Source organism: Lipotes vexillifer, unplaced genomic scaffold, assembly GCF_000442215.2.
Source record: "Lipotes vexillifer unplaced genomic scaffold, Lipotes_vexillifer_v1.1 scaffold393, whole genome shotgun sequence".
In the NCBI taxonomy this organism is placed as follows: domain Eukaryota; kingdom Metazoa; phylum Chordata; class Mammalia; order Artiodactyla; family Lipotidae; genus Lipotes; species Lipotes vexillifer.
In genome coordinates, this window is record NW_006774564.1 from 428,534 (window position 1) to 450,066 (window position 21,533).

The following is a 21,533-nucleotide window of genomic DNA, read 5'->3' on the forward strand; positions in this document are numbered from 1 at the left end:
TGGTGTGTTAGTTTCTGCTTTATAACAAAATGAATCAGTTATACAAATACATATGTTCCTGGGCCTTTTTAACTTTACATTACACAGCTTTTCTAACCACTAATCTTATAACAATAGAATTACTGCTGCCCTTCAGTGTTTCTTCCTCATACTCAGTCCACGTAGGGCTGAATTCCAGAAAGAGAGGCTGAGTACCACCCTGCCCTTGCCAGGGCCCATGGCGGACACCCACTCTGTGCCAGTGTCAGAGGGAGTTGTTGCTTTGTTGGATCTGAGATCTATAGCTCTGCTGGGCGGGAGGACTGGAGATGCTGGGGTCACTGTGACACTGGGGCAGCTGCCCGTTAATCACTGTTCCTGGTTTTGTCTGTGTTTAGCTGGGCTATCCCAGTGCTGTCCCAGGGTTATACCTGGGGAAGTGCATATAAAGGGGCTCGAGGTCTAGACCTGCAGCTCTCAGACCACGGAGATGGGGAAGCTGTTGCTTTGGGTTGGTGAGTGTGGTGGGTCCCAGCTCCACAATGTCTCTTAGTTCAGGAGGTGCCAGGCTTCATTAGCTCATTGTCTCCCTGGTTCCTGGGAAGCATCCTGCGACTTGGGGCCCTGGATTAGGTAGAGGTGGGACAGGACACAGTGAAGGGCCAGAGGGGCCCAGGGAGGAGTGATCAGAGCAGTGGTTGTGCTCTGGCTGCACATTAAACATTTTTATGCCTGGCTTCCACCTCAGACCAGTTCATTCAGAATCTCTGGGGGAGGAGCCAGGATAACACTACTTTTAAATTAGCATCCAGGGTTGAGAACCATTGACCTAGAGATTTTGCTGGGACTTCTAAATGTCATGGTTGTCCCTGTGCAAAGCATGTGTGTATATGTATGGTGTTTACTGAAGTGGAAAGGAGATTAGATATATCTGGCTTCACCTGCTCAGTGCAGAGAAGAGGAAAGAGGGAAGGGTGTGTGTGTCTCCATTTGCTTGAGTTGGTGGGTGTACTCAGAACTGGAGGGTGTGCTGGGGTGTGTCACTCCGGGTGTGCCTGTGAATCTGCGTGTGATTCCTCCTTTATGTCCTGCAGGGCTGGTTCTTGTGCTGAAACACCACAATGGTAAGGACCCTGTGTGGTCCTCTCCAGAGCCAGGGAGAGTGTCCACCTGAGAAGTGCTCCATGTCTAGTGCCCCTGCAGCCCCACCCTGCCCTGGCTCCGTGTCAGGAATCGCTGACCCAATGCAGTTCAGCAGAGGATTATCAGTCACCTGCTGTTTGGCTCACTCCTTGTGCCAGGATCCAGACTCGAGGATCCATTCTGACCAGGGTTTCACAAGGCATTCTTCCCCCCGCCCCCGGGGACCCCAGCAGTGGGGGAAGGACCTGCCTTCAGTGTAGCTTTGGGGTGTGAGTGGGGGGGTGTTACAGTGGCCTTGCCTCTTGAGCTGTGTCCGCGCTGCTCTGTGGAAGCTGCGCTCCATCCCCACCTTGGTTTCTGCCAACAAATGCCTGCTCTCCCCTGCCAGGTGCTGCCCACAAACTGGTGTGTTATTTCACCAACTGGGCATTTAGTCGGCCCAGCCCTGCTTCGATCCTGCCCCGGGACCTGGACCCCTTTCTCTGCACCCACCTGGTATTTGCCTTTGCCTCAATGAACAACAATCAGATTGTTCCTAAGGATCCCCAGGATGAGAAAATCCTCTACCCAGAGTTCAACAAGCTCAAGGAGAGGTGTGTTCACTTTGGATGTGGGGTTGTATTTTACAAATGGAAGCGAGTTAATCCCTTTCTCCTGTGAGTCGTCAACTTTCCTCTGATTCTTGGGTCCTAGCCTTCTGTCCAGGGCACTCTGGAGCTTCCCTGCCTTGGGAGCTCCCCACTGACCAGCACTCTGAGCTCGTCCTTGCCTCCTTGCCTTCGTGGCTGCTGTGGCCCCTGCTTGGAATGCCCTCCTCTCTCTTCTCTGGCTGGCATCCCTCAAGTCACCCTTCAAGCGCCATGTTGAGGATTCTATGTGTTAATGTTGTTCAAGCGCTTCAGAGAGGGCTGTGCATCACAAATGCTAGTGTTTCTATTACCATCTATCACCTGCAAATGAGCTCCCCAAGGGAAGGGCCAATGTCTGTGATATCTTTGTTCACCAGTGGCTGGGTCAGTGCCCGGCAGAGAGCTGGTGCTCAGTACTCCCTCCCCAGGACTCCTGGGCTCTCCTGTCCAGGGGGTGGTCTGTCACTGCATGCATGGTTATAGAAGGGTGGGGAAAATCCATGTCACTAGATTACAAGCTCTGGAGAGGAGAGCAGGGAGCTTGTCCTCTGTTCACTGCTGTATCTCAAGCACCTAAAGCAGTCAGTGGCAAATAATAATTGCTCAGTAAACATTTGTTGACTAAGAAAATGAGTGAAGAGAAATTTTAGGATGTTTTTTCTTTTCCTTTTTATGGGAATGTCAGGGGAGCGGGGCGTTTGGGGGCCTTTGGGCCGCCTTGGCGTTCCTGGGTGTGATGACTTTTGTGTGGGCTGTGTGGACTTTTGTGTCCCTCGTTTCCTTCTTCCCTTCTCGGGTTCTGCTGGGCTCTGCGCTTTTCTTCCTTAGGTTCCCCCACCCGTCTCCCCCTTTCCGTTCCTGTCCTCCCATCCCCACCAACTTCCCAGTCCCCAAATGAATGAATGAGAACCCAGCTCACAGACTCTGTCCTGCATCACAGGAACAGGGAGCTGAAAACACTGCTGTCCATCGGGGGGTGGAACTTCGGGACATCAAGGTGAGACTGTGCTGTCAGGTCTTCTCTCTGGGGTGGGGGCGGTGTATGGGGCAGGAGCAGGCAGGCCGGAGGTGAGGACAGAGTGCGGAGCCAGCTGGGCTGTGGGGAGACACGCTAGTACTCCCCCGAGTCCTGACCTGGCCCTGGAGTCCAGGGTCCCCCGACCTCTCCTCCATGGTGAGTGAGGGGAGACAAGGCAGGTCCAGGAGGTGGTGAGAAAGGGGCTGGGGGGAAATGAGGGGAAAAGTGGGGTGCTCCCAGTTGTCCCCTCAATGCTTCAGAAGAGGCAGGGCTTTTGCCTCAGAGAGGGGAGGAGCCTTGTTTAGGACATGGATAAACCCCAAGCCTCCCAGGACCTGGGTTTCCTCGCTTTATAAATGGAGCCAGTGGTATCAACCTGAAAAGATGGGAGGAAAGAAAGTGATATAAACCAGGTGTTCAGCTGAGCACCTGGGCACATGGTCTGTGTCCAGTGCATGGTGGCTACTCTTCGTTACCCTCCACTAGGCAGTGTGGAGGTGACAAACTGCCTTCATGTTCTCTGAAGAAACTTTTCCCCTATTTCATGGCTGAGGCCAAGGGTAGAGCGTTGCCTCCCTTCCTGCCTTAGAGGAAGGAGCTGTAGGAGAGGGACACCTGGAGGCCTGAGAGTGGGGGAATGTGAGGAAGCACCTGGCACAGAACCCAGGAGCAATGCAGGGAGGATGCAGGGAACTGGGTGAGAACCGGCTCTGCCTGACCCCAGGCTTCACCTCTCCCTGGGCCACAACTTATTGAACATTTGCTGTGTACAAACGCTGCCCAGAGGCTTTTCATGCGTTAACTCATGGTTACTTGGGAGAGGCTTACAAAGTGGCTGTTTACATTCTAAAGTTGCAGAGAAAAGCAAGAGCGCAAGCTTAAGAAACTTACCATATTTCACACAGGTGACCATGAGAGATCGCCCAGCTATGGGTGGAAACCAGATAATGGAACTAGGCCTGCCTAAGTCTGAATCTGGTTAATTTTCTAATCATTGCACTCAGGACTAGTCCCTAATTGCTTAAAGTTCAACTCCGATAAGTTACAAGTTTTCCAGTAGTGTCTTCACTGTGGAAGAGAAAGCACTAGGAAAAAAAAAAAAAAGAAAGAAAACAATCAAACAGCCAAAGAACAAAAGAGCAAAGGGTACAGAACTCCTAGTCTGAGCATGGCCCTCTTGTGCCACGTTAGCTCAGAGATCTTTCTGGAAATGCTGGCCCTTGGCTCATGTTCCCTCCGCTAATCTGTTCAAGCAGAGAAAGTCAGTGCCAGGACAGGGTGTCAGGACTGAGCTGTTACCCACAAGGAAACAGCAGAGGGACAGTGCCTGGCTAGGGGCGGACCATGTTTTCAGAGGCCAAGCTGGCCTGAGCCTGCTCTCTCCACCCCAGGCTGTGTGCTTGTTTCCATCTGGCAGGGGAAGTTGTGGTTTGCAAATCCTCCCTGGAGCCTGAAGTCCCCATTCCTGGGTATTGGAGCCCCGTGCTGGGAGGGGCTTTAAGAGGCTCTGAGAGTTTCAAAGACCTGCCTTCCTTTCCTCAGTCACATCCACTGTGCCCTCCACGGGGTGCGAACCAAGGGGTCTCGTAAGGGAGGCTGAGGTTGTGCAGTAAACACTCCTGGCCTCACCCACCTCTGGTCTCCCTGCAGGTTCACCACGATGCTGTCCACGTTCGCCAACCGGCAGAAGTTTGTCAATTCAGTGATAGCCCTCCTGAGGACACATGGCTTTGATGGTCTGGACCTCTTCTTCTTGTACCCTGGACTTAGAGGCAGCCCCAGGCATGACCGCTGGACCTTTGTCTTCTTACTTGAAGTAAGGCCAGCCTGGCAGCTCCCGAATCCAGAAATGATTCTACTTTGATCATTTCTGGGCTCAGGGCACAGGGGAAGCCTAAGGCCGGGGACAAGGGCAAGACAGCGGTAACAGAAGGTTGTTTACTGCCATCACCTGCAGGTGTTGGACAAAGAGCTGCCTAGCAAGGGCCCTATGGCGGCTCTTTCTCTCTGTCACATCCGGGCCTTGGCCCAGCCCTCCAGCCTGAGTGATGCCTTCTCTGTGCAGCTCCTGGACTCCCTCAGGTGGGCTGTCTGAACTCTGCTCCTGGGCCTGCTGCCAGCCTTCTGTTCAATAACTTACCGCATTGGCTCACGTCCGCCTTTCTCACGAGCCGGTGGGCAGGGCCTGTGTCCGACTCTCCTGGCTCAAGGGGCTCCGTAAATAAAGGTTTCTTGGATGAGTCTTGTTTTCCCAGACTCTGCTTTGTGTGGTTCTCGCGTCTGCCTCTCTTTCTTCCCAGGAGCTCCTGCTTGCTTTCAGGAAGGAGGCGCAGCTCACCATGCGTCCAAGGCTGCTGCTGTCTGCTGCTGTCTCTGGGGACCCCCGTGTCATCCAAAAAGCATATGATGTTCCCCTCCTGGTAAGGTGTGTGGGTGCTGCCTTGGTGGGCAGGACACTGGAGGGAAGGAGACATCTCAAGCTCAGAACCCCAGAGGTGCCCAAGCACTGTCCTTGAGCTTTCCATGTTCCTGCCCTGCTGTAAGTGCACCTTTGAGGGTGGGCTGATCAGGAGCATAGGTGGGGACAAGGGTTATTCCAATATATTCTGGGCTTTCCTTAGGAGATCAGAGGGAGGTGATGTAGTACCAGTCTGCACCACAGCATCCTCTTGGGTAGAGATCTGTATCGCCTATCGCTGGGTCTCTAGGAGAAGAATCCAGGAGTCTGGCCTCTGCTGTCCCAGAGTCCCCTTAGACATACACTGCGTGCCAGATGGCTGGTATCATAGAGATGGATTAATTACCAACTACTGCCACTGAAACAAAAATACAAATGCCCAGTCAGGCCCAGTTTTCAGAGCACAGGTCTTCGTGCAAAAGTTACAAAATCAGGCAAAAGAGAGCTCCTAACTTTCTGAACAGCTCTGGACTAATTTTCTCAAAGCTCAAGAATCGGGTATTTACAGATGTGATAACTGAGGCAGATGCAGAACACAAGAAATCACATGCAATTTTTGCATGTGATTACACTTAAGGAGAGTGGTTCCATGGTGGCAGGAAAGGTGAGAGACATAGTGGGGCACAATTGGCTAGTGTTGGTCTTACAGCCAGGCAGGGTTGAGTGAGACCACCTTCACCTAGCTGGGTCACCTTAGACAAATTAGATAACGGTCTGAGTTTCAATTTCTTCATTTTAAAATGGAGACAATTGTAGTACTTAGGGCATTGAACAGATTAAAATTAAATTAGACAATCCATGTTAACCTGTACACCTGTGACCTGATAAGGCTCAATTACACTTTGTCATTTGGAAAGCTTTCTGGAAGAGATGGGTTTCAATGGTTCCTATAATGGTAGAAGGACAGAAGCTTTTTCATGCTGTGGGTCAGAACTGCTTACACATGACGATTTATGCAGACCTCTGTTGCACTTGTATCAGCCTGAATGCCTTCGTTTTCTGTTCTGACCCCTGCTCACTCCCTTGGATACTCTCAGCATGGCATAGGTCCTGAGGCACCGCTGTCCCTAACCAGCTGTGTGTTCCAGGGGCACACAGCTTGGGCCGTCCCCACAGGCAGAAATGGCAGGGAAGTTGGGTGCCCGATTTACAGCTAGTTAGCTAGTCATCGCTGTGATGATCGGACTTGAAAATCTAGCTAGCACGATCTTCATATCTCCTCTTCCTGCCTCTTACAGACTACTGGATTTCATCAGCGTCTTGTCTTATGACTTACATGGAAGCTGGGAAAAGTTCACAGGACACAATAGCCCGCTGTTCTCTATGCCCAAGGACCCCAAATCTTCGGTAAGAAAGAGAAAGCTCTCATGTGGCCCAGAAATCTGTCCCTGAGTCAGGCCATTGGCTCCTGGTAAGAAGGAGGGGTTTGTGTTCTTCCTGCCTGCAGGCATATGCCATGAACTACTGGCGAAAGCTTGGGGCAGCACCTGAGAAGCTCCTTATGGGGCTCCCCACCTATGGACGTACTTTTCGCCTCCTCAAAGCCTCTAAGAATGAGTTGTGGGCAGAAGCTGTGGGACCAGCATCTCCAGGGAAGTACACCAAGCAAGCTGGCTTCTTGGCTTATTATGAGGTGACAGGAATGGGGAGCTCTGTCTATTAGTTAGGGCTCTCACACCCCAGCCCAGGGCAAGAGCAAGGACAGGGAGAAAGGCAAGAGTGAGGGCTAGAGACAGGACAAGGAGTTGGTTTACTGGGGCAAGGGAAACCTTCACTCTCTGGGATATTCTGTTTCTCCTGGGGAAGTTATTTGAGTCCTTTGTTAGGGGTGAGGGACTAGGTGGAGTATGAATGGAGTGGGACAGATATTTTACCCCTTAGAAGAATCTTAAAAGATATTTAAGTCAATCCTGACTTAATATATGGCCTAAACATAATTGATATTTGCAATATATATATATATATATATATATATATATAATTTCAAACATTTGCCAAGGTAAAAGGATAGTATAATGTCCTCTCACTCTCCCTGATTTCCAAATACCCCTCACCCAGCTTCAATCAATAACCACTCATGGCCACTCTTGTTTCTTCTCTGCTCCCTGAATCGCTCCCTCCCACTACTAGATAATTTTGAAGTAATTCAAGGCATCTCCCATCACAGATTCTTTCTCCTCTACCCTAATTCCACTCTCTAATCCCCATCTCAGCAAAGCTTACTGTTGACTGAAGGAAAGAGACACGGACCCAAGGGATGTGAAACAAAAGAGAAGACAGTAAGGGGCACCGAGTGGGTGGCTATATTACCTGGGAATGTCTTATGGCACAGGTGGATTTTGAGCAGATCTTTGAAGCACAGGTAGAGTCCTGATGGGCAGGAGTGACAAGATGGGAAGGACCTCCTAGGCAGAGAACAGCAGGCCCATAGACATAGGTGTGTAGGGGCGCCAGGGGGTGAGCTGTGTCTTTACCTGAGGTAGTAGTGGAGGTGCTTGGTGTCTCTCCAATCTCTATTCTGTGCTGGCTGCCTGGAGATGTTTTCCTGCTAGTCCAATGAAGCATGGTTATGAGTGATAACATAGTTGAAGGAGTGTTCTTGAAGGACGTTATGGGTCAAAGAAATTTTGGTAGACTAAACTTTTAATTAAAACAAACAAACAAACCTTACACATTAACTTCTGCAGCCCAGCTTGAACACATCTACGTCTTTGCAGCCTGTGGTCTCCAGCTCAGGGATGGGTACCCAGTCCACACTCAATCCTTCTTTGATTGTAATAACCTAGTTCTCCCTACCTTCGAGACCTTTATATTTATTATAGATTTGAAAGTTAGTTTGATAACTACCTAGATGGGGCAGTTTATGTTGGTTTTAATGAACAGAGGAGATACTTGTTCATGAAAATTCTTTGAAAAAGATACAGGTTTGGTCCAGAGTCAAGTTTGTTACTGTAGTAGTTTGGTATTGACATTATTTACCAAACCCTTGTTTGGTTACTTAAGGATGTCAGCCACTCCTTGGTTCTCTCTCTGTTTATCCATCACGGATGTCAGAGGCAGGAATGTGCAGTAGTAGGAATTTTGCAGAATAGAGAGAAGGTCCTTTGTGAGTGGCTTCCCCACCCCCTCTTTGGTCTACCTTCTTCTCACTCCCTGGTGAGGGATTCTTGGGTTCTTTATCCTTGCTGGTTCTTTCCTCCATGGCACTTCACAGAACTGACCTGGTGATCTTCTTGGCAGATTTGCTCCTTCATCTGGAGAGCAAAGAAGCGCTGGATTGATGATCAGTATGTCCCATATGCCTACAAGGGGAAGGAGTGGGTTGGCTATGATGATGCCGTCAGCTTCAGTTACAAGGTGAGACCTTGTTCCTTTCTTGCTCCAGCATAGAGTTTCCCTCTGCTTCCATGAGGACTTTGTCTGTACAGTGTGTGAGTGTATGTGTACCTATAAAACTGGCAGGTTAACTTGTTAGCCTGTAAGTAGAAAAAAATCTCAGAATCTTCAGTTTCAAACTTAACAATTATGGGGTTCATTCTTATTTTACATTTGGGAAAAGTAAAGCCCAGAAGGAGCCAACTGATTTGGCCTTAGAGCTGTTTGGATGTGACAGATTGTATCTTTTCCATCAGCCTTACAGAAAGCACTCATAAAGTAATAATAAAACCTGTATTCAAGGCTAAACATCTGCCTTTTAGTTATATCTGAAATTTAAAAAATCATGGATAAAAGCCTTTATTTTCTTACATGTGTAAAGGGTACAATATTATCTGCTCTACTCCTCCTTTCTAGCATCGCTACGGTATAAGGTATGTTGATGTGATTTTTTAAAAATAAAGCAATATCTATCATTTAATATGATGATAGTGGTGATTAGCAGGCTGGAGAGCCAGACAGTATTTAACATTTATGAACATTTACTATGTGCAAAGCATTGCTCCAAATATTTTACATGTAGGAATTTAAAAATTGTTTTTCAAATAGTGGCAAAATATATACAACATAAAAGTCACCATTTTACCCATTTTGTTACAGTTCAGTAGCATTAAGTACATTCATATTGTTGTGTAACTATCACCCTTATCCATCTCAGAACTTTCTTGTCTTCCCAACTGAAACTCCACACCCATTAAACAACTGCCCATTCCTCCCTCACGCAGCTCCTGCTAATCCCAGCTCTGCCTTCCATCTCTATGAATTTAACTACTCTAAGTACTTCTATGAGTGGAATCATGGTATTTGTCTTTTTGTAACTGGCTTATTTCACTTACCATAATGTCTTTCAGTTCCATCCATGTTGTACCATGTGCATGTAGGAGTTCTTTGGATCCTAAAAATGTTGGAAATGTTATTATCCATTTCTTTTTTTACACTTGAGGCAACTAAGACACATAGCTTTATGTAACTTTTTTCAAGATCCCATAGCAATAAGCGGTAGAGGCTAGATTCAAATACAGACTACATGCCTAACCATTCTGCCATATTGCCTTCTGAGAGCCCATCTGTTTTTGCCATTGTACCTAGTACAGTGGGTTGACTGACTACTGCTTTTTCAGGCATTTTTCATAATGAGAGAGCATTTTGGGGGGGCCATGGTGTGGACACTGGACCTGGATGACGTCAGGGGCACTTTCTGTGGAACTGGCCCTTTCCCCCTTGTCTACACATTGAATAATCTCCTGGTGAAGGCTGGTGAGTAGCTATGACCTGGAAACTGGGGTTGGCTGTTGCACACCCAGCTACTGGTGCGTGCTTTCTGTTAGATCTGAAGGCTTTGGTGAGGCAACATGACACTGAAAGAGAAGAATAAGCTTTGATGCCATGCTAGTCTGCTTTCTAATCTTGGTTTGAATGCATGCTCTCTTTGACCTCTGTGAGCTTTGTTTTCCCCATCTACAAAATGGGAGTAATCCTTATACTCAGGACATTATACAAACTAAATGAGATATGGAATGAAAACATGCTGGCTCATAGTGAACACAATATATGTTAGTTTATTTCTCTATTTCTTTTTCCTGTTTTCATGCGACAAGAGCCAGAAAAGGAAATTAGGTTTCTTTTTGATATCTCTTTGATAGTAGAGACTGCCTTGGCAGTTAGGAGATGGAACCTGGCATGCTAGAGTTGCAGCAATCTTGGAGGTGGTCTATAACCCTCATTTTGTGAGGAGACTAGGGCTCAGAAAGATAATACAGCCAGTCAGGGATGGAAATGGGACTCCAACCCAATTCTTTACAGCATGCTGTCTAGAGCAGCTTCCTTGCCCTCAGCCTTGTTCCTGGTGCCTCGCAGGAGGGGGGGACACAAAAGGGTTCTCCTTGAGGATTCCACAAGTAAGAAATAGGCTTTGGGGGCAAGGTCTTACTCAAGGTGCAAAGGTCAAATCAAGGGCTTAAGCATAGAGAACTGGCAGACTCATCCTTGGGGTTACTCACCGGAAATGTAACAGACCCACTGAGTGCCCATGGGTCCCTGGGATCATGTTAACATGATGAGGTAGGGGAGCAGGGCTTCTGTGTGTTGAGATTTTGTCTATGTCCTCAAGTGGGTGCATTAGGAAATCCTCCAATTCTGGTTTGGGAGCAGGTACTTCAGCCCTGGAGTGGGTCTAGTCCCGCCAGTAATAGGATGGGAAGGAAGGGGTAGGAATCTCAACCTTTTCTGATGATTTCTTCTAGAGTTCAGCTCAACTCCTCCACCAAAATTTTGGCTCTCAACTGCTGTGAATTCTTCAAGAATTGGCCCAGAAAGGCTGACTGTAATCAAGGATTTGACCACTGATTTGGGGATCTTGCCCCCAGGAGGGGAGGCTGTGGCCACCGAGACCCATAGAAAGTCTGAAACTATGACCACAGTCCCCAGAGGTGGGCTTGTGACCCCTACAAGGGAAACTCTGTCCTTTGGAAAACACCCTCTAGCTCCAGAATGGAAGACTGAAAGCCCTGGAGAGGAGACCATGACCCCTGTGGGCCACCAGGCTGTGACCCCTGGAGGGATAACTGTGGCTCCTATGCATCTTCAGACTGGAGAGAAAATCATGCCCCCAAGAAGGAAGGCTGAAGCCCCTGAGAAGATGACCATCCCCTCAGGAAAGATGACAGTCACCCCTGCTGGGCAGACTGAGACTCCTGAGAGGAGAATTTGACTTCTGAGGTGGACCCTGAACCCCTGGTGGGTTACTTTGGTCTTCACACAGAAGCTGAAAACTGGATGCTGCTCTCTGGTCCTGTCATCTCGCCCCCAGGACACACTCCTCTTGCTTTTGACAAGCCCTTTGTTCCCACTGATGGAATCATTCCTCTGATGACTCAGTAACCCTTCCAGTGAGTCCTCTCTCTCTAAAGAAAGAAAATCCAGAAAACTCTGCTGTGGACCAAGGATCCTAAGATCTGTTGTTGGCAGAAACTGGGGAAAGTCCTTGCCTTTTCTTCTAGGTCCCCTGACAGAAGCTGCCTGTGCCCAGCCATTCATAAACCATTCTTGAGGCAAAGCTGGCCCCAGGCCACACTGAGTTAATCTCTTTTCTGTTGAATAAACTGGAAGCATAAGAATTCATTTGAGTTCTCTGAAGTTCTTTTCTTGAAATGACCTGTGCTAGCCAGTTGTCAGCTTCTCCCTTTCAAAGTCACTTTCCTGTTATTTTTGGAAAGAGGGAGTTTGTGTCTAGCCCATGCTGATGTGGATTCCGGTGTCCATTATGTGCTTCCCTCTCTGCCATGAACAACTGCTGACTTCACTGTTGGTCAGAGCCAGAATCTCCTCTAAAGAAGTTTTCCATACTCCCCAAGGGGGCTGAGAGAAGGAGGAGGGTGTTGTGCCTTCCAATTATATTCCCTACTTTGTAAAGTCTTAGTTGTCTCTGAAAAAACACCCCCACCTATTCTCTCCATAAGAAGTGGTGGAGGGGAAGACAAAATCATTATTTTGTGTGTTACCTGCAAACTTCTCCTAGGTCTCCTCCAGAAACACCAGTTCCTATACTACACACTGCCGTCCACCTACAGAGTATTTTCCTGGGTATGATTGACCCCCATAGTCAATATAGACACAAGACCAATTTCTAGCCCCCCTTTTCTGGGAAACAATGATGCTAGTGAGTGTCAGATCTACCACCAATATTACCTTTTCTTTTGGAAGTGCAGACTCCAAGACTTTAAGATAAGGGTCTCATTAAAATACCTGTGGGAGCAGGCACCTATCATAAATGATTAAAGCAGGTGTAATCTGTATCCACACATGTGTAGGCACATGTTCCCGGGACCATATTGCCACACCATAAATCCCAAATCAGTTAAGCTGCAAAACAAACCAACCTCAGAACTTAGTGGCTTACAAAACAGCTATTTATTTAGCTCATAGATCTAAAATTTGGTAATTTAGGCTGTGTTCAACTAGGTGGGTTTTTTTTTTTTTTTTTTAAGAATTATTACTTTTTTTTAAATTGAAAAACCAGGTCGTTTTTATGGTCTGAACTGGTCTTGGCTGGAATGGTTCAGGCATCTTCAGTCAGCTAGTGGGTTGGGTTGGGGTGGGCTGGTTTGTCATGGCCTCAGCTGGGCTGACTGAGGTCTCTTTGCATGAGAACTTGCATTCTTCAACTGGCTAGTTTACATGGTTGTGGTCTCATTGTTACTAGAAAGCAAGAGAGAAATCTCCAATAGACAATTAATTTTTAAGTCTCTGCTTGAATCTTATTTACTGTTGTTCCATTGGCCGAAGCAAGTCAAATGACCAAACCCAGAGTTAGAATGGTAGGGAATTATCCAAGTGGATACAGGGAGGCAAAAATAAATTGGAGAATATTACCGCAATACCTACCATGCAAGCTCAATATTCCTGTGTTTAAGAGAAGCTAAACTTACGTGTGTGTGTGTGTGTGTGTGTGTGTGTGTATCCGCACGTGCTTTGATAGCACGATTGGATCAAAGGGTTCCATGTTCGTATTAAGGTTTGATGGAATAGAGGTGGGTTGTCATTTCATTCTGGACACCGGATTATCTTGTTTCTTCTTCTAATTTTGTGTAAACCCTATACTCATCTCCTTAAAGGTTAGGGCTTATATATTTAATTGGTCTTTCTTATAGTATAGAAAAGAGATAGAGGTGGAGCTTTTCCCACTAGCTCCTATATGGACAATAAATATTTCTGGTGAATCTTTGTGATTTTTTTTTCTGTCCCCTTTTCTACATGTGCTTTATTCAAGGGTAATGTGTCTGGCAGTTTCTATTTATCTCTATATTTTAAAAACCTTACTTATAAGCTTCTGGGAACTTATCTTTTAGCTGTAAATTGGTTGGAACTTCCAACTTCATCATCTCTTTGAAAACATAGATCAGTGGGCAGTCAAGGTTCTACCCTGTATTGGTCACAAGTAAAGGGGAAGCGGGGAGTTCAATGTTGAGGTCACACATTCTCTTGTGGACTTGTTCTGAAAGTGAACTCATTCTGCAATGAAACCTGACAAATACTGGTTTTATTCTGGTAGGCCATGGACTCCGGTAAATATTAGGATTTTTATACTATGACATATATAAAAGTAAGGACAGATATTGGGGGTAAATAGCAGTCTTTGCCATACATCTGCCCTTTTGGCTATTCAAATATCTGTGCAAACCCTTCTTTTATGTTTAGAAACTACTTATTATCTTCCTGGAAATTGACTCCAAAGTCCCTTCAATTACTGCCTGCAGCTCAAAGGCCAAGGTTTTTGGGTGGTACACAGTCCTCGTGATTATGTCCTAAGTTGACCCCCATGGCCTGATAACCTATAAACTACAAGGCAAGTTATTTTCATCTCCCCCAGTAAAAGTTCCCTTTGGAAAAATAAAAGAATGGGAAACCGGCTGGGTTCTTTGTGGCTGTCTGGAGGGGTGGGATAGGGAGGGTTGGAGGGAGGGAGACAAAGAGGGAAGAGATATGGGAACATATGTATATGTATAACTGATTCACTCTGTTATAAAGCAGAAACTAACACACCATTGTAAAGCAATTGTACCCCAATAAAGATGTTAAAAAAAAATATCCTGTTGACTATGAATTACAAAGACTCCCTCCTTGGCAGGGTGTGAGTTCTTTGGTTAGTTCACCTGCCAGCCCCTAGTTCTCTCTGATAGGAATCTCTTGTCCATTTCACAGAAGAAGCAGAGTGTGTGGTTAATGTGTGTATCCAGACCAGACTGTGTTTATTCTGATCTTGGTTTTTTTGTGACCTTGGGTAGGTTACTTACCTTCTTCCTGCTTCAGTTGCCTTGTTGGTAAATGTGAGGACTCAGTGTGTGAATTAATATGCTTAAAACACTTAGAAGAGTGCCTAGCACATGATGTGCATGCCATATTATTCCTGACTGCTTTCTTGGAGCCTTCTCTTGCCCATTTCCTTCATGACCGCTTCTGAAGTAGGCTTTGGAGAGTCTACACTTCCAATGGGCTGTGCAGTATTTGTAGCTTTTTTTTTTTAATGTGTACAACATTATTGTTTCTACTTCTGCATACACTACAGTGTGCTTACCACCAAAAGTTTAGTTTCCATCCATCACCATGTAGCTTGTTTCTTGATGGTGCACTTTTGGGGGGTGAGGAGTTGTTTTAAGATTTGAAAAATCACAGAATTTTCAGGCTAAGCTAGAGTGCTTTAGAAATACAAGTTCCCCAAAGCATGGCAGGGATAGAAATATATGAAGAGAATCCAAATTTAAAGTAAGATGATGCTAATAATCGTCAGGCTGAGAAATCACACAACCCAAGAAGGAGATGTTAATTTTCTGTTTTACCCCACTGTACCTGCTCTGGGGTGGTCAGTAGAGCTGGATCTCTCTCTCTCTCTCTCCTCTCTCTTACACACACACACACACACAAAATCTCTGCTTGCTTTTATTTGCCTTAATTTTGCAGACAATCTTCTTCATCTGATCAAGTTGATTTTGCTGCTGGAATCCCCAAAGTAATATCTTCCCAGTGGAAGGAATACTTATCTCACATGATAACTCTATGTCCATTGCAAGAAAGACCCTGGTGGCCTCATGAGGGTCATGTGCTAATCCTGGTATCAGTCATTGTTTCTAGGGAATGAGGCTCCAAAATTTTTCTGGGCCTAAATAATGTACCCATCACTGAGACCAGAAGTGGGAGAGGGAGCACTAACAAGGTTTGCCTCTCTTGAAGGAAGTGGAGGTAGGGGAAGGGTGAATTCCTAAGGAAGGAGTTTGGAGCTGACAAAATCTAATATAACTCATGGTATTGTTGTGAATGCTTGTTGAACTATAGTATATAAAACACCTGGTATTTTGCTCTCTCTGATGTGTTAAGATCAGCTGGAGGTATGGATTTATTTTTTTGTCATTTCTTGAGGATAGAGGCTAACCTAACAGTGTGAAGGAAGAGTTAGAATGTTAGATCTGAACTCAGACCCCATCTCTAGAATCTTGATGGAGCATGCTGTCCTGCAGAGTACAATTCTGCCCCATGCCTTCCCTGGGTCTGGCTCAGTGCCTACAACAACATGGACCACGAGAAGATTTTTGCTTGGGATATAGCAAGCAGCAATTCAAACCCAGTAAGTCTGGCTCCCAAATTTAGCTCAGGTCTTCAAGTTGGGAAAATATTATCCATGACTTTAGCTGGGAGTTTATTGGAAATGACTGAAGGTGGCTACTCATGTCCCTAGACTTAACTACCATCAATTGGGGACCCCTTTGTGGGAAATAAGGCACTATTTTCTGCTAATTTCCTTTGATGCTCATCCTCAATTTTTCACTTCAATATAGCTTCCACCTACTCCCAATTTTTCACTAACATCTTAAGAAGGGGAACTATAATCTCTGGAGAGGGGAGGTTGTGACTTTGGAGAAGAGATTGTACTGATCTCTGCACATAGGATGCCCTCAATATAGAGCAGATTAACAGTGAGTACTAAAATTATAGCCTTTCCAGACCTCACTTCCTACCGCCCAGTATCAGTGGTTGGTAAGTACTTCATTAACTTAAGAACTTATAATTGTACCGTAGTAATTTAGACAATTATGAATTAACAACTGAAAAGTTGTATTGTACACAAACTCCTAGAATCAGTCCTGAAATATCCACTCTGAGAGGACTAAGTTTTATGATCATACAGTCAGTTCATTGTTGGCAGAATAAAAACTTCACCCTTGCATCTTCCTCACAAAGCTCAGTTTGCAAGCCCTCAAAAATGGCACCAGTAAAATAACCAAAGGACTCAATGGTAGCAAATACTTAGATAAGCAATACCCCAAAGCCTTCAGTGCCTAATTGCAAGCTTTTCCCTACTGATTCCCTGAAGGTCAGGGAGCCATAGAACCCAGCACCTCCTTCTAATTCATTGTTTTCTTTGCGCTACCTTTCCAGATGGGTGCCCTCACTCAGACTGGATAACCCTGAACTAAGAAATGGAAGAAATTTTCAGTTCTTGAATGATGCTTCATAAGAATTATAATACCTGCTGAATATGCCCCACCCCAACTCTTTAAACTCTTCATACTTATTGTGATAAGAACAACCGGCCACAACAGTGGTTTTTTAATATACACTGTGATCAATTCCCACAGAGATATGGCACATCACACAAATTTACTTAGGTCTGAAAGAACCACAATTGTCAAGGAGCAGTGTCAGTGCTTGTCTCCTAACAGACCCATTGCCTTGAAGAGAAGGTGCCTGTGCAACCCTTTTAATGGGGAACAGAAGCCTGAGTAATGTTCCCCTCTTTCCTCTCTTGGGTGGAAAATTCTGAGTAATTATTCTGAGTGGAAGCCACTGTGCTATGGGCAGTAGGTTGGTATTTCAGGAACAAACTTTCTACAAGACTTTAAACAACAGTGAGAGAGATAAGACAATCACTCAAATGATTATCTAAGAGAGCTTAGAGGTCATTCTGTGCTTTACAGACATTGTTTCACTTGTGCAAAGAACAGAGTCAGAGAGCTTAGGTACTAATATCATACTGCAAAGAAGACTTTCTATGTGCATTAATAGAGACTGGAGTGTGTGGGATGACAAGAGGCCAGAGACACAGATGTGCAGTGGGAGAAGTCTTAGGAACTGCTGGCAAGGAGATGGTTTGGCTAATCTAACATGGATAGGAAGGGCTCACAGGGGCATGACTAGTGAGCAGGCACCAGTTGTATCTACCTAGGAAAGCAAGCTGTGGATGCTATGTGCTTTGGTCACTTTCTAATTTGAATTTGAAGAGCCACATAAAAGGTTCCTTTCAACATTTCTAAAACCTTTTTTTGTAAATTAGAAATATTGCCACCAGGTGGCAGGAGCATACATGGTTACTTTTTTTTTTTTTTAAGGAGGCAGGAAGAAAACTAGGAGAGTATGATAAAAGCAATTAGAATACCTTTCTTTAAAAATTAAATCAAATATAAATCTCTTTGTCATTATCATTAAAGTTGATACTTTCTTTCACATTGAAGCAAGGAGAGCTTGCACACAGAGGGCCTAGAGGAGGAGGTCGTGGTTAGACAGAAGTTGAGTTCAGACAAACCAGACTTGAAATCTCAGCTCTGCCTTTTATTGACTGTGATCATGGAGAAGCTAAATGAGCCTCATAAAGCTGTTACAATAGTTAGAGGAAATATGTGCTTGGTGTAAAGTTGGTGTTCAGTAAGTGGGAGTTATTGCTATAAGCATATCCTCTGTAGCTCTTAAGTTTCCCTTTAAGAACTTACTTCTATAAAGAAACATTAAACGATACAAGTGAAATTGGAACCTTCTTTGGGCTTGTGCATAGGTCAAAAGATTCAGAGTAGATTCATGACAAAGTTCCAGCCACTTCCCTCTGCCAGCTACAACTTTAGTAGGGAATCATTTTGGTAACTGGCCTCTTTCACTAAATGCTTCTGAGACGCTGTACTTTAAAAAACTATGTATAAATGATATATAGAAGGTATTAAGTGTGTCATTCACTAGATAAAAAACAAAACTTTAATGGCCCCTTTCATGTACAGAATAAAGTCAGTACTGCTTCATATGACATATAGGAATTTTTTAAAAAGGAAAATAGCATGATATTTCAAACTAAGGACCAAGGTATGTGAAGATGAAAAATGTGCTTAGCAAAAATACATGGTGAATAATGTATATATTTACATTTTCCAGTTATAATGCACTTGGTATATTATTGCTTAGTCAACTCATTAAATTTTCACATACTTTTTAAAAAGTAAAGAGTTATGGACTAGAAATCAACTACAATTAAAAAACTGGAAGAAACACAATCACATGGAGGCTAAACAATATGCTACTAAACAACAAGTGGATCACTGAAAAAATCAAGGAGGAAATCAAAAACTGAAAGAGACAAATGAAAACAAAAACATAATTATCCAAAACCTATGGGATGCAGCAAAAGCAGTTCTAGGAAGAAAGTTTATAGTGATACAAGTTTACTTCAGGAAACAAGAAAAATCTCAAGTAAACAACCTAACCTCATGCTTAAAGGAAGTAGAGAAAGAAGAACAAACAAAACCCAAAGTTAGTAGAAGTGAAGAAATCATAAAGATCGGAACAGAAATAAATGAAATAGAGACTAAAAAATAATAGAAAAGATCAATGAAACTAAAAACTGGTTCTTTGAAAAGATAAACAAAATTGATAAACCTTTAGCCAGACTCATCAAGAAAAAAAGGGAGAGAGCTCAAATCAATAAAATCAGAAATGAAAAAGAACTTACAATGGACACCACAGAAATACAAAAGATCATAAGAGACTACCTCAAGCAACTATATGCCAATAAAATGGCAACCTGGAAGAAATGGATGAATTCTTAGAAAGGTACAATCTCCCAAGACTGAACCAGGGAGAAATAGAAAATATGAACCAACTAATCACAAGTACTGAGATTGAAACTGTGATTAAAAAACTCCCAACAAACAAAAGTCCAGGACCAGATGGCTTCACAGGCAAATTATATCAAACATTTAGAGAAGAATTAACACCTATCCTGAAACTATTCCAAAAAATTGCAGAAGAAGGAATACTCCCAAACTCATTCTATGAGACCACCATCACCCTGGTACCAAAACCAGACAAAGATACCACGCAAAAAGAAAACTACAGGCTGATATCACTGATGAACATAGACAGAAAAATCCTCAACAATATACTAACTAAATCCAACAATACATTAAAAGGATCATACACCATGATCAAGTGGGATTTATCCCAGGGATGCAAGTATTTTTCAATACCCACAAATCAATCATTGTGATACACCACATCAACAAGTTGAAGAATAAAAACCATATGATCATCTCAATAGTTGCAGAAAAAGCTTTTCACAAAATTCAACACTCATTTATGAAAAAAACTTTCCAGAAAGGGGGCACAGAAGGAATATACCTCAAAATAATAAAGACCATATATGACAAACCTACAGCTAACATCATACTCAATGGTGAACACCTGAAAGCATTTCCTTTAAGATCAGGAGCAAGACAAGAATGTACACTCTTGCCACTTTTATTCAACATAGTTTTGGAACTCTTAGCCACAGCAACAAGAGAAGAAAAGGAAATAAAAGGAATCCAAATTGGAAAAGAAGAAGTAAAACTGTCACTGTTTGCAGATGACACTATACTATACATAGAAAATCCTAAAGACACCACCTAAGGAGAAAAAAGACCTGTACTCTAAAAACTATAAGATGCTGATAAAAGAAATTGAAGATGACACAAACAGATGGAAAGATACACTGTGTTCTTGGATTGGAGGAATCAATATGTCAAAATGATTATACTACCCAAGGCCATCTACAGAGTCAATGAAATCCCTATCAAATTACCAATGGCATTTTTCACAGAACTAGAACAAAACATTTTAATATTTGTGTGGAGACACAAAAGACCCTGAATGACCAAAGCAATCTTGAGAAAGAAAAACAGAGCTGGAAGAATCAGGCTCCCTGACTTCAGACTATACTACAAAGCTACAGTAATCAAAACAAGATGGTTCTGGCACAAAAACAGACACATAGATCAATGGAAAGGATAGAGAGCTCAGAAATAAATCCATGCACTTATGGGCAATTAATGTATGAGAAAGAGGGCAAGATTATACAATGGAGAAAAGACGGTCTCTTCAATAAGTGGTGCTGGGAAAACCAGACAGCTACATGTAAAAGAATGAAATTAGAACACTCCCTAACACCATACACAAAAATAAACTCAAAATGGATGAAAGACCTAAATGTAAGACTGGATACTATAAAACTCCTATAGGAAAACATAGAACACTCTTTGACATAAATCATAACAATATCCTCTTGGATCTGTCTCCTAAAGTAAAGGAAATAAAAACAAAGATAAATTAATGGGAACTAATTAAACTTAAAAGCTTTTGCACAGCAAAGGAAACCACTGACAAAATGAAAAGACAACCTACTGAATGGGAGAAAATATTGCAAATGTTATGACAGATAAGGGGTTCATATCCAACATATTTAAACAGCTCATATAACTCAACATAAAAAAAAATGATTGAAAAATGGGCAGAACGACTGAATAGACACTTTTCCACACAGGAAATGCAGGTAGCCGAGAGGCACATGAAAATATGCTCAACATTGCTAATTATCAGGGAACTGAAAGTCAAGACCACAATGAGATATCACCTCACATCTGTTAGAATGGCTATCATTAAAAAGAACCCAAAAAACAAATTTTGGCAAGAAGATGTAGAGAAAAGGGAACACTGTACACTGTACTGAACACTTGTACACTGTTGGTGGGAATGTAAATTGGTGCAGCCACACTGGAAATGGAGATTTCTCAAAAAACTAAAAATAGAACTACCACATGACCCAGAAAGTCCACTCCTGGGTATATATCTAAAACGAAAACAAAAACACTAATTTGAAAAGATACATGCACTCCAGTGTTCATAGCAGCATTATTTACAATTACCAAGATATGGAAACAACCTAAGTGTCCATCCACAGATGAATGGATAAAGAAGATGTGGTATATATATACACAATGGACTACTACTCAGCCATAATAAAGAATAAAATTTTTCCATTTGCAGCAACATGGATGGACTTGGAGGGCATTATGCTATGTGAAATAAGTCCAACAGAGAAAGGCAAATACTGTATGATATCACTTATTATATGTGGAATCTAAAAAATACAACAAACTAGTGGATATAACAAAAAAGAAGTGGACTCACAATTATAGAGAACAAATTAATGCTTACCAGTTGGGGTGAGGGAGCAAAAAAGGGGTAGGAGAGTGGAGATACAAACTATTGGCTTAAGGATATATTGTGCAACACAGGAAATATA

General features: G+C 43.8%; 1 protein-coding gene across 1 annotated transcript; it reads left to right on the forward strand.

Moving 5' to 3' along the window:
* The first annotated feature begins 413 nt into the window (after positions 1-413).
* On the forward strand, positions 414-11,775 carry OVGP1 (oviductal glycoprotein 1). Its single transcript, XM_007449277.1, has 11 exons — positions 414-494; positions 1,074-1,103; positions 1,511-1,715; positions 2,692-2,748; positions 4,420-4,585; positions 5,070-5,194; positions 6,466-6,574; positions 6,675-6,860; positions 8,468-8,584; positions 9,784-9,919; positions 10,906-11,775. The coding sequence occupies exons 1-11, from the start codon at positions 470-472 to the stop codon at positions 11,370-11,372; spliced, it is 1,623 nt and encodes a 540-aa protein (XP_007449339.1). The 5' UTR covers positions 414-469; the 3' UTR covers positions 11,373-11,775.
* Positions 11,776-21,533: the final 9,758 nt, after the last annotated feature.